Source organism: Oncorhynchus mykiss, chromosome 9, assembly GCF_057628025.1.
Source record: "Oncorhynchus mykiss isolate SJ-2025 chromosome 9, ASM5762802v1, whole genome shotgun sequence".
Classification (NCBI taxonomy): domain Eukaryota; kingdom Metazoa; phylum Chordata; class Actinopteri; order Salmoniformes; family Salmonidae; genus Oncorhynchus; species Oncorhynchus mykiss.
This window is the reverse complement of record NC_143030.1, coordinates 49,213,579-49,226,326: the sequence shown is the minus strand read 5'-3', so window position 1 is coordinate 49,226,326 and position 12,748 is coordinate 49,213,579. Positions and strand designations below refer to the sequence as shown.

Genomic DNA, 12,748 nt, shown 5'->3' with positions numbered 1-12,748 from the left:
CCTACCTCTGTAGACCCATCCTGCCAGTCACTCTTTTACCCAGAGACACTCACGCCTGCGTGCCCCCCGATCCTTTGTCTCCCATCTAATTCTGATTAACTCCAGGTGTGACCAATAGGTTTCCTGCCACTGAAAAGGGAAAAGGGTGATTATCTGACGATGAGCCTGTTCTCATTGAATGAGGCTGAATGAAAACCAGATGGGGAAAGGGTTAAAGCCTAAATGTCAACATGAGCTCAGTTGTCTTCCGGATATGCTTGGTAATCCTTGCTCTTAAGTCTTTCGATTACAGACGGTTGTACTTTGCGACTTTCTTTCGGGTAGTAGTGATGTGTACTGGGAGGTTGAGAGCATGCATCTGCCTGAGAAGTTATACGTCAATGTTGTAAATCAGCGGAAATTATTTGTCTGTTCCTACAGTGTTCCCGTTAGACACAACAATATTGCTTTCCCTAACAACGACCATTTACAGCGCCAATATAGCCATGATATATACAAAAGTATGTGGACACCCTTCATATTAGTGGATTCGGCTATTTCAGCCACACCCGTTGCTGACAAGTGAATACAATTGAGCACACAGCCATGCAATCTCCAGAGATAAACATTGGCACCAGAATGGCCTTATTGAGGAGCTTAGTGACTTTCAATGTGGCACCGTCATAGGTTGCTAGAGCTGCAGGCTCAACTGTAAGGGCTGTTACTGTGAAGTGGAAACGTCTAGAAGCAATAGCTGCTCAGCCGCGAAGTGGTAGGCCACACAAGCACACAGTACGGATCTGCCGAGTGCTGAAGCGCATAGCGAGTAAAAAATTGCCTGTCCTCGGTTGCAACACTCACTACCGAGTTCCTAACTGCCTCTGGAAGCAACGTCAGGTGGAGATCATCCGTTCACCTACTCTGCGTCTCACAAAGACACAAAATCTCAAATTTGGACTCATCAGACCAAAGGACATATTTCCACCGGTGTAATGTCCATTGCTCGTGTTTCTTGGCCCAAACAAGTCTCTTCTTATTATTGGTGTCCTTTCAGAGTGGTTTACATTCAATGACATTCTAGACATTTCTGTGCTTCCAACATTGTGGTAACAGTTTGAGGAAGACCCTTTCCTGTTTCGGCATGACAAAGCCCCTGTGCACAAAGCGAGGTCCATACAGAAATTATTTGTTGAGATCAGTGTGGAAGAACTTGACTGGCCTGCACAGAGCCCTGACCTCATCCACATCGAACACCTTTTGCATGAATTGGAACGCCGACTGCAAAGCCAGGCCTAATCGCCCAACCTCACTAATTCTCTTGTGGCTGAATGGAAGCAAGTCCCCGCAGCAATGTTCCAACATCTATTGGAAAGCCCTCCGAGAAGAGTGGAGGCTTTTATAGCAGCCAAGGGGGAACCAACTCCATATTAATGCCCAGGATTTTGGAATTAGATGTTTGTCAAGCAGGTGTCCACATACTTTTGGTCATGTAGAGTGTACCACAGACCATATCGCCGAAAGTCACATGATTTGGAAACCGCCTGGTGCACTCCTCTTAAAACAATGGTTTTCCTTGTCCTCGTCTTCTGGCTTTCGTATGATCGATAAAACAGGTCCTGTTGATTTGTCATGGCACGGGCCCTAGCTGTTTTTCCAGAATACAATGCTATAGCCACACTACCATTAAAATTACAGTACGTCTAAGGCAGCGGTATTCAAACTTTTTCAACGGGGACCCAATCTTTTCCCGCTAGAATTTCTGGGGACCCCATTTTTTTGGCAATCATTTCTTACAACCCCACCCCAAATCTAATGACCAAACCTTCAAATTGGTCAATATAGATTTTTAGATCAACAAATAACCAATTCATTAAATGTTGATCTCTTCTCAAAATGAAAAGAAACTAATAAACAAATGTAAAAAAAAAAAAAAAAAAATCTCAAATTATCTTTCACAAACACATTTGTATATTATCCCATGCAATCATTTTTGTTCTTCATTTTTTATATACAGTCGTGGCCAAAAGTTTTGAGAATGACACAAATATAAATTTTCACAAAGTTTGCTGCTTCAGTGTCTTTAGATATTTTTGTCAGATGGTACTATGGAATACTGAAGTATAATTACAAGCATTTCATACGTGTCTAAGGCTTTTATTGACAATTACGTGAAGTTGATGCAGAGAGTCAATATTTGCACTGTTGACCCTTCTTTTTCAAGACCTCTGCAATTCGCCCTGGCATGCGGTCAGTTAACTTCTGGGCCACATCCTGACTGATGGCAGCCCATTCTTGCATAATCAATGCTTGGAGTATGTCAGAATTTGTGGGTTTTTGTTTGTCCACCCGCCTCTTGAGGATTGACCACAAGTTCTCAATGGGATTAAGGTCTGAGGAGTTTCCTGGCCATGGACCCAAAATATCGATGTTTTGTTCCCGAGCCACTTAGTTATCACTTTTTCCTTATGGCAAGGTGCTCCGTCATGCTGGAAAAGGCATTGTTCGTCACCAAACTGTTCCTGGATGGTTGGGAGAAGTTGCTCTTGGAGGATGTGTTGGTACCATTCTTTATTCATGGCTATGTTCTTAGGCAGAATTGTGAGTGAGCCCACTCCCTTGGCTGAGATGCAACCCCACACATGAATGGTCTCAGGATGCTTTACTGTTGGCATGAGACAGGACTGATGGCAGCGCTCACCTTGTCTTCTCCGGACAAGCTTTTTTTTGGATGCCCCAAACAATCGGAAAGGGGATTGGTCAGAGAAAATGACTTTACCCCAGTCCTCAGCAGTCCAATCCCTGTACCTTTTGCAGAATATCAGTCTGTCCCTGTTTTTCCTGGAGAGAAGTGGCTTATTTGCTGCCCTTCTTGACACCAGGCCATCCTCCAAAAGTCTTCGCCTCACTGTGCGTGCAGATACACTCACACCTGCCTGCTACCATTCCTGAGCAAGCTCTGTACTGGTGGTGCCCCGATCCCGCAGCTGAATCAACTTTAGGAGACTGCCTGGCGCTTGCTGGACTTTCTTGGGCGCCCTGAATCCTTCTTCACAACAATTGAACCTCTCTCCTTGAAGTTCTTGATGATCCAGTAAATGGTTGATTTTGGTGCAATCTTACTGGCAGCAATATCCTTGCCTGTGAAGCCCTTTTTGTGCAAAGCAATGATGACGGCACGTGTTTCCTGGCAGGTAACCATGGTTGACAGAGGAAGAACAATAATTCAAAGCACCACCCTCCTTTTGAAGCTTCCAGTCTGTTATTCAAACTCAAACAGCATGACAGAGTGATCTCCAGCCTTGTCCTCGTCAACACTCACACCTGTGTTAACGAGAGAATCACTGACATGATGTCAGCTGGTCCTTTTGTGGCAGGGCTGAAATGCTGTGGAAATGTTTTTGGGGGATTCAGTTCATTTGTATGATAAAGAGGGACTTTGCAATTCATTGCAATTCATCTGATCACTCTTCATAAAATTCTTAAGTATATGCAAATTGCCATCATACATACTGAGGCAGCAGACTTTGGAAATTAATATTTGTGTCATTCTCAAAACTTTTGGCCACGACTGTATACTGTACAGGTCTAAAGTTTGGACACATTCCAGGGTTTTTCTTTAGTAGTAATAATAGTAAAGACATCAAAACTATGAAATAACACATATGGAATCATGTAGTAACCAAAAAAGTGTTAGACAAATTAAAGTATATTTTATATTTGAGATTCTTCGAAGTAGCCACCCTATGCCTTGATGACAGCTTTGCACACTCTTGGTATTCTCTCAACCAGCTTCACCTGGAATGCTTTTCCAACAGTCTTGAAGGAGTTCCCACATATGCTGAGCTCTTGTTGGCTGCTTTCCCTTCACTCTGCGGTCCAACTCATCTCAAACCATCTCAGCTGGGTTGTCGGGTGATTGTTGAGGCCAGGTTATCGGATGCACCGTCACTCTCCTTGGCCAAGTAGCCCTTACAGCCTGGAGGGTCATTGTCCTGTTGAAAAACAAATGATAGTCCCACTAAGCGCAAACCAATAGGATGGCATATCACTGCAGAATGCAGGAATTGGCCTGAATTCTAAATAAATCACTGACAGTGTCACCAGCAAAGTACATTGGGAACCACACGTGGAGATCATTCGTTCACCTTCTCTGCGTCTCACAAAAAAAATCTAAAATGTGGACGCATCAGACCAAAGGCCTAGGAACAGTGGGTTAACTGCCTGTTCAGGGGCAGAACGACAGATTCGTAACTTGTCAGCTCAGTGATTTGAACTTGCAACCTTTCGGTTACTAGTCCAACACTCTAACCACTAGGCTACCCTGGCGCCTCCTTGAGTGGTTTCTTTGCAGCGATTCAACCACGAAGGACTGATTCACGCAGTCTCCTCAGAACAGTTGATGTTGACATGTGTCTGTTACTGCATTTATTTGGGCTGCAATTTCTGAGGCTGGTAACTCTAATGAACGTATCCTCTGCAGCAGAGGTAACTCTGGGTCTTCCTTTCCTGTGGCGGTCCTCATGAGAGCCAGTTTCATCATAGAGCTTGATGATTTTTGCGACTGCACTTGACGAAACTTTCAAAGTTCTTGAAATGTTCTGTATTGACTGACCTTCATGTCTTAAAGTAATAATGGACCTTAGTTTCTCTTTGCTTATTAATGCTAAGAGTATGCAAAGCTGTCATCAAGGGTGGCTACTTTGAAGAATCTCAAATGTAAAATATATTTAGTTATGTTTAACACTTTTGGTTACTACAAGATTCCATATGTTATTTCATAGTTTTGATGTCTCAACTGTTATTCTACAATGTAGAAAATAGTAAAAATAAAGAAAAACCCTTGAATGAGTAGGTGTGTCTAAACTTTTGACTGGTACTGTCTATATCTAAAAAGGACTTTGAATACCACTGGCTAAGGTAAAATTACTAATTGCTGACTCAAGTCGCTAAATAACCAGTCTCATTGTGGCCTGATCTCAGGGGCCCATCCATCCACCTCTATGTTGTGCATGCCTGTCAGGCATTTTGGCACGCAATAAACCCCCCCCCCCCAAAAAAAAAATCATAATTGCTTCTAGGCATGCTGCAACAGCTGTGTTGGAAAAGCCTCTTGTCCTCCCTCATCTGTCTCTAGCCCTGGGTAATGACTGTATACAGAATACAGCCTTCCAAAAAGATCTCTTTGTTTTCTTTGTCACTCGTTTGATACAGCTCTCTCTATTTCTCTTACTCTCTCTCCCTCTCTCACTGAATGTTTTGTATGTCCACTTAATACCAAGTCAAAACGTAGCAGGGATGCTTTGTGGAAGAGTAATGAGATTTGGCAACGACTATTACATAACTGTTAGAGTGCAAGTCCTCAGCAGTTCATTTGACTGCCCATAATTGCTTCATTTTGTGTTAACAAGCCGGGTGGCTGGCGTAATCAAAGTAACTCTATGTGTCTGTGTTGACAAGGCAAAATAGGGTGTACTATTCCAGGACTCACTGGTGTACTATTCCAGGACTCACTGGTGTACTATTCCAGGAATCACTGGTGTGCTATTCCAGGACTCACTGGTGTACTATTCCAGGACTCACTGGTGTACTATTCCATGACTCACTGGTGTACTATTCCATGACTCACTGGTGTACTATTCCATGACTCACTGGTGTACTATTCCATGACTCACTGGTGTACTATTCCATGACTCACTGGTGTACTATTCCATGACTCACTGGTGTGCTATTCCATGACTCACTGATGTACTATTCCATGACTCACTGGTGTATGATTTTTATTAATGAAAGTTCTAAATTTGCTTTATGAGTAGTGCGTGAACATAGGGTGTCAACACATATATTACACATTATTTCAATGGGTCTTTCTCCATTCGAATTGTTTTATACTGTTCAATTTAACTTCAACCTAAAATAATTTCCTGCACTTCCATCAATTTCTGCATTTCCTGCACTCATTTGAGATAATTTCCACACTGCCAAGATGTTAGCAAATATACTTATTTTTTAACCAAATGTTGATTAAAACACTTGGGTGAACTTTTGGAATCATGGAAATAGAATGTTTATTATAATTCCACAGTTAGAATATAAATAATAGTGGGCACTTTGAATAGTGTTTGACATGACAACGAATGAAAATGCCATGGACGAGTTATTTTGACAGGGTAGGAATCAAAGTGGTGGTCAGTGTTTCCCCAGGGGAACCTATAATCTTTGGCTACATTAAATCTTTATTCATATAGCCAACATATTCATGCTTCTCCTATTCCTCTTTGATTTAGAAGACGGTCACTGTTGCACAAACATCATGCTGATTTAAGCCTCCACCATACTGGTATCACGCTGTATAAGCTAGCTAGTACTGACTCAGTAATTTTATTAGCTAGTTTAGCTAGCCAGCCAGCTAGCTAACTAGCGATTAGCATTAGAGGCTAAAACCATTTAGCTTAACTTAAGAAAATACAAACAAGCTGTTTGCAGCTGTAAGAAACACAAACTAATATTGTAATTATAGAACGCTTGTGGATTTATATTATGATAAAAGTGGAAACAACATCGTTGTCATCAACATTTTTGCATGTGCTGCATTGAGCATGCAGACTGAACGAAAGTGTCTAGTGGTCAAGCAACAACAAATGTGCTCCTTGAGTGACGAGGTGGGACTAGGTCTGTGTGGAAAGCGGCGCGGAAAGGGATGACTCAAGTAGCGGAGTAAAATTGGACATTACACACGGCGTATCACATTTAACAAACCAAACATTCAAATACCATTATAGAAGGTAAAGTAAAAACCCAAACCAGTCCGTGCATAAATGCCAATGTATATAGTAAAACACGGTATACCGCCCACCCGCCCAAGAGGCTGGTTGTTGTATGAATTGGGTTAAGTCCAAACCCATTGTTTTTGTCTGGGTAGAAGTGCCCAGAGTTGACACAAGTATGGGTTGGAGTGATTTGGGGAACTAGAGTTTATTCTACATCTGAAGCTCAAATTGCATCCTATTTTCTATATGCTGTACATGAGGCTCTGCTCACAAGTAGTGCACCATGAAGGGAATAGGGTGCCATTTGGGGATGGTTAACCCTAACCCTCACGGGATGTTCTGAGTTCAAGTCCCTTGTCTTTACTAAGGACATGGTCCCATTTGACTCCTTATTCTTACTGTAAGGTGGGAGTGATGGAGAGGGAAAGAGAGAGAGACTGAGAAGCAGACATGTGGATGACATATGTTCACCTATCAACCTCACCGATTGATCCTTCACTTTTATTTGCTTTAAGTTTAATACTGTCTGTGACTTTACTTTGCTTTCTGTATGAAGCTCTCCATTTCCCAGTTGGTAACCAAAAAGTCATTTTTGTGTGTGTTTGTGTGCGTGTGTACAAACGTGTGTGTTATTCCAGTGTATCGACAAGGCCAGAGATCTATTGGATGCGGAGCTGACAGCCATGGCTGGAGAGAGTTACAGCAGAGCATATGGGGTAAGAACATCACTCTACTAATGAGGACAAATATAAGCACTGACCAAATTATTATTATCAGTATTATGTTTCACAGGAACATTTGCCCATACAACTTTATGGTCAATTTGCATCCATTTTAACTGCCGGTAATAAATCTTGGTAATATTTGTAATATTCCACCACATACAGATAAAAGACTAAAGTAAACGTTTGTTTAGTCAGGTAGCTCTACAATTATGCATTTACTGGAAACAATGTATTTACTGTAATTACACTTTGAGCACCTGGTGGGAAAAGTGCTACATATACACTCAAATGCAATAAGTAATACTTACTCAAACTGCCATTATGACAGCATTCATGTTCCTGTATCACCTCATACCAACCTGTGGTTCTCCATTAAATATGAGCAGCTTATGGATGAGTAATGTTGTCCTTATGTAGTGCCTTGAAAGGAAGTGCTACCAGAGGAGGGGGTGCTGTACAGTGATTGAGTGTTGCTGTTGTTGTGCAGGCCATGGTGTCGTGTCAGATGCTGTCGGAGCTGGAAGAGGTCATCCAGTACAAGCTGGTCCCGGAGAGGAGGGACATCATCCGAGACACCTGGTGGGAAAGGCTACAGGTACACACTTGAGGGGGGCGCTGACACACACACTCATATACACACACAAACAAACAAATATACACATGGGCACACGCACACACGGTACAAACACATTCAAAGACAAAAAAATATATGCATTCATACGTACACACACACACACACACACACACACACACACACACACACGAGAGGGTGGTTAAGGGAGCATGTGGAAAAGGATATACGTGATTGGAATGGATGATACACACACCTTTAACATAAACTTGAGGGATGACAGTGCATAGGAGACCACTTCAGTTTGAATAATGTTCCATTGTTCCATACGTCTTGAAGAGTTTGACATGCGTTTCCTGTTCACTTGATATTACCTGCCCCCTGCAAACATCTGGACAAACTAGGACACTGGTATATGAAGTCAAATGAAAGGGGATATACCTAGTCAGTCGCACAACTGAATGCATTCAACCGAAATGTGTCTTCCGCATTTAACCCAACCCTTTTGAATCAGAGAGGTGCAGAGGCTGCCTTAATCGACATACACATCATCGACATCCGGAGAGCAGTTGTTGTTGGGAGTTAACTGCCTTGCTGAAGGGCAGAAAGACAGATTTTTACCTTGTCGGCTCAGGGATTTGATCTTGTTGGCCCAACATTCCTATAGGCTAGACTTTGAGGAACGTTTTCGCATCGCATGAGCCCACTACAAATGGTGTAGGCTTTACAGTGAAATGCTTACTTGAAAGCTCTTTCGCAACGATGCAGTTAGATAAATAAAACATCTCGTTCAGAAATCATGGGCATTAATATGGAATTGCTCCCTCCTTTGCTGCTATAACAGCCTCCACTCTTCTGGGAAGGCTTTCCACTAGATGTTGGAACATTGCTGCAGGGACTTGATTCCATTCAGCCGAAAGAGCATTAGTGAGGTCAGGCACTGATGTCGGGCGATTAGACCTGGCTCGCAGTCTGCGTTCCAATTCATCCCAAAAGTGTTCGATGGGGTTGAGACCACGGCTCTGTTCAGGCCAGTCAAGTTCTTCTACATCGATCTCGACAAACCAATTCTGTATGGACAACACGGGGGCGCTGCACGGGGGCATTGTCATGCTGAAACAGGAAAGGGCCTTACCCAAACTGTTGTCGCGAAGTTGGAAGCACAGAATCGTCTAGAATGTCTTTGTATGCTGTAGCGTTAAGATTTCCCTTCAATGGAACTATGGAGCTTGAACCATGAAAAACATCCCCAGACCATTATTTTTCCTCCACCAAACTTTACAGTTGGCACTATGCATTGGGGCAGGTAGCGTTCTCCTGGCATTCGCCAAACCCAGATTCGTCAATCAAACTGCCAGATGGTGAAGTGTGTTTCATCACTCCAGAGAATGCATTTCCACTGCTCTAGAGTCCAATGTCGGCGAGCTTTACAACACTCCAGCCTCGGCTGGCATTGCGCATGGTGATCTTAGGCTTGTGTGCGGCTGCTCGGCCATGGAAACCCATTTCATGAAGCACCTAATGAACAGTTATTGTGCTGACGTTGCTTCCAGAGGCAGTTTGGAACTCAGTAGTGAGTGTTGCTACCCGAGGACAGATGATTTTTAACGCTACACGCTTCAGCCCTTGCCGGTCCCATTCTGTGAGCTTGTGTGGTCTACCACTTCGCGGCTGAGCTGTAGTTGCTCCTACTAGACGTTTCCAAATCACAATAACAGCACTTACAGTTGACCAGGGCAGCTGTAGCAGGGCAGAAATTTGACGGACTGATTTGTTGGAAAGATGGCATCCTATGATGGTGCCACATTGAATGTCACTGAACTTTTCAGTAAGGCTATTCTACTGTCAATGTTTGTCTATGGAGATTGCATGGCTGTGTTTAAAAATGTCTACACCAGTCAGCAATGGGTGTGGCTGAAATAGCCGAATCCACTCATTTGAAGGTGTGTCCACATACTTTTGTATAAACTCAGCAAAAATAAGAAACGGACCCTTTTCAGGACCCTGTCTTTCAAAGATAATTCATAAAAATTCAAATAACTTCACAGATCTTCCTTGAAGAGGGTTTAAACACTGTTTCCCATGCTTGTTCAATTATCCATAAACAATTATTTAACATGCACCTGTGGAACGGTCGTTAAGACACTAACAGCTTACAGATGGTAGGCAATTAAGGTCACAGTTATGAAAACTTAGGACACTAAAGAGCCCTTTCTACCGACTCTGAAAAACACCAAAAGAAAGATGCCCAGGGTTCCCTGCTCATCTGCGTGAACGTGCCTTAGGCATGCTGCAAGGAGGCATGAGGACTGCAGATGTGGCCAGGGCAATAAATTGCAATGTCCGTACTGTGAGACGCGCTACAGAGAGACAGGACGGACAGCTGATCGTCCTCGCAGTGGCAGACCACGTGTAACAACACCTGCACAGGATCGGTACATCCGAACATCACACCTGCGGGACAGGTACAGGATGGCAACAACAACTGCCCGAGTTGCACCAGGAACGCACAATCACTCCATCAGTGTTCAGACTGTCCGCAATAGGCTTAGAGAGGCTTGTAGGCCTTTTGTAAGGCAGGTCCTCACCTGACAGCACCGGCAATAACATTGCCTATGGACACAAACCCACCATCGCTGGACCAGACAGGACTGGCAAAAAGTGCTCTTCACTGACGAGTTACGGTTTTGTCTCACCAGGGGTGATTCGCGTTTATCGTCGAAGGAATGATCGTTACATCGATGCCTGTACTATGGAGCGGGATCGATTTGGAAGTGGAGGGTTCGTCATGGTCTAGGGCGGTGTGTCACAGCATCATCGGACTGAGCTTGTTGTCAATCTAAACGCTGTGCGTTACAAGGAAAGACATCCTCCTCCCTCATGTGGTACCCTTCCTGCAGGCTCATCCTGACATGACCCTCCAGCATGACAATGCCACCAGCCATACTGCTCGTTCTGTGTGTGATTTCCTGCAAGACAGGTATGTCAGTGTTCTGCTATGGCCAGCGAAGAGCCTTGATCTCAATCCCATTGAGCACGTCTGGGTCCTGTTGAATCAGAGGGTGAGGGCTAGGGCCATTCCCTCCAGAAATGTCTGGGAAGTTGCAGATGCCTTGGTGGAAGAGTGGGGTAACATCTCACAGCAAGAACTGCAATTTTAAACAAATAATATTTTTTTAATGACTAATTTCACATTTTATTTAACCATGTAGGCCAGTTGAGAACAAGTTCTCATTTACAACTGCGACCTGGCCAAGATAAAGCAAAGCAGTGCGACACAAATAACAGAGTTACACAGGGGATAAACAAAAGTACAGTCAATAATACAAATCTGGTGCAGTCCATGAGGAGGAGATGCACTGCCGTACTTAATGCAGCTGGTGGCCACACCAGACATGGACTGTTACTTTAGATTTGACTCCCCCCCCCCCCCCCCCCCTTCATTCAGGGACACATAATTCCATTTATGTTAGTCACATGAATCTTGTTATGTGTTCATACAAATATTTACACATGTTAAGTTTGCTCAAAATAAACGTAGTTGACAGTGAGAGGACATTTCTTTTTTTGCCGAGTTTGTATTGTGTAGTCTATACAGGTAAGATAGTCCGGTGGCCATTGATTAGCTACTCAACAGTCTAATTGCTTTGGGATAGAAGCTGTCTGGGAGACTTTCGGTCCGAGACCTGATACTCAGTACCACTTGCCTGACAGTAGCACAGAGAACATGCCATGGCTTGGGTAGCTGAAGTCTTTGTCAATTTTCTGGGCCTGGTATAAAGGTCCTGGATGGCAGGGAGCTCGGTCCCAGTAATGTAGTGGGTCGTCTGCACCACCCCTTGCGGTTGAGGGTGGTGCAGGTTGCCATACCAGGCGATGATGCAGCCAGTCAAGATGCTCTCAATGGTGCAGTTATAGAACTTCTGGAGGATCAGAGGGCCCATGCCAAATTTCTTCAGCCTCCTGAGCGAGAAATGACGCTGCTGTGCCATCTTCAGGACTGTGCTGGTGTGTGTGGACAACGTTACGTCCTCAGTGATGTGGACACCGGGAACTTGAAGCTCTCCACCAACTCCACTACAGCCCCTTCGGTGTGGATGGGGGTATGCTCCCCCTGCTGTTTCCTGTAGTCCACGATCAGCACCTTTTGATGCATGGCGTCTTGCTGATTTTGAGGGAGAGATTATTGTCCTGGCACCATGTGGGCCTGAGTCAGATGCACTACCGCTCGACTCCTGTGCAGTTGAAACAATTGTTGTTGGTATTGAGGTAACACAGTTATTGTATTGTATTGCCTTATTGAGTTGTTAATTTACCGAGAGTTTGAACTTGAGGAATTACAACTATTTGGGCAGCATCCTTAACTTTCCTTATTTCAATTGTAATCCTTGTCAAACCTGTTCCAAGCATATGCTTCCTGACAGGCGGATTTTGATTACAATGATTATCATTTTTTTTATTGATAACTAGAGTTATATCCTGTACAGATAAAAGACCAAATTAGAGGCCACAAAACCAACGCTCTGAAGGAAAATGAAGTCGCCGGCCAAGACTGTGCAACTCAATACGAACACCAGTCTATCCAGAAAATTACCCAAACAAAAAATGAACTGGAACCATGTGCTGTGTGTGTAGTTAAATCCATTACCACCGACTCTAATTGGGAATCAAAACAATCTTTGGAGGTCTCTTCAGGCCACTGTCGG

At 43.7% G+C, this 12,748-nt stretch overlaps 1 protein-coding gene across 4 annotated transcripts in view; it reads left to right on the top strand.

The window, feature by feature from the left end:
• The window catches only part of mtor (mechanistic target of rapamycin kinase), a 123,389-nt gene that overhangs the window by 82,397 nt on the left and 28,244 nt on the right, over positions 1-12,748 (top strand). For all 4 annotated transcript variants that reach the window (XM_021615845.3, XM_021615843.3, XM_090185741.1 and 1 more), the window contains exons 33-34: positions 7,385-7,462; positions 7,959-8,066. In XM_021615845.3, the coding sequence (XP_021471520.1) occupies positions 7,385-7,462; positions 7,959-8,066 (186 nt within the window). The remainder of the gene's footprint in view (positions 1-7,384; positions 7,463-7,958; positions 8,067-12,748) is intronic.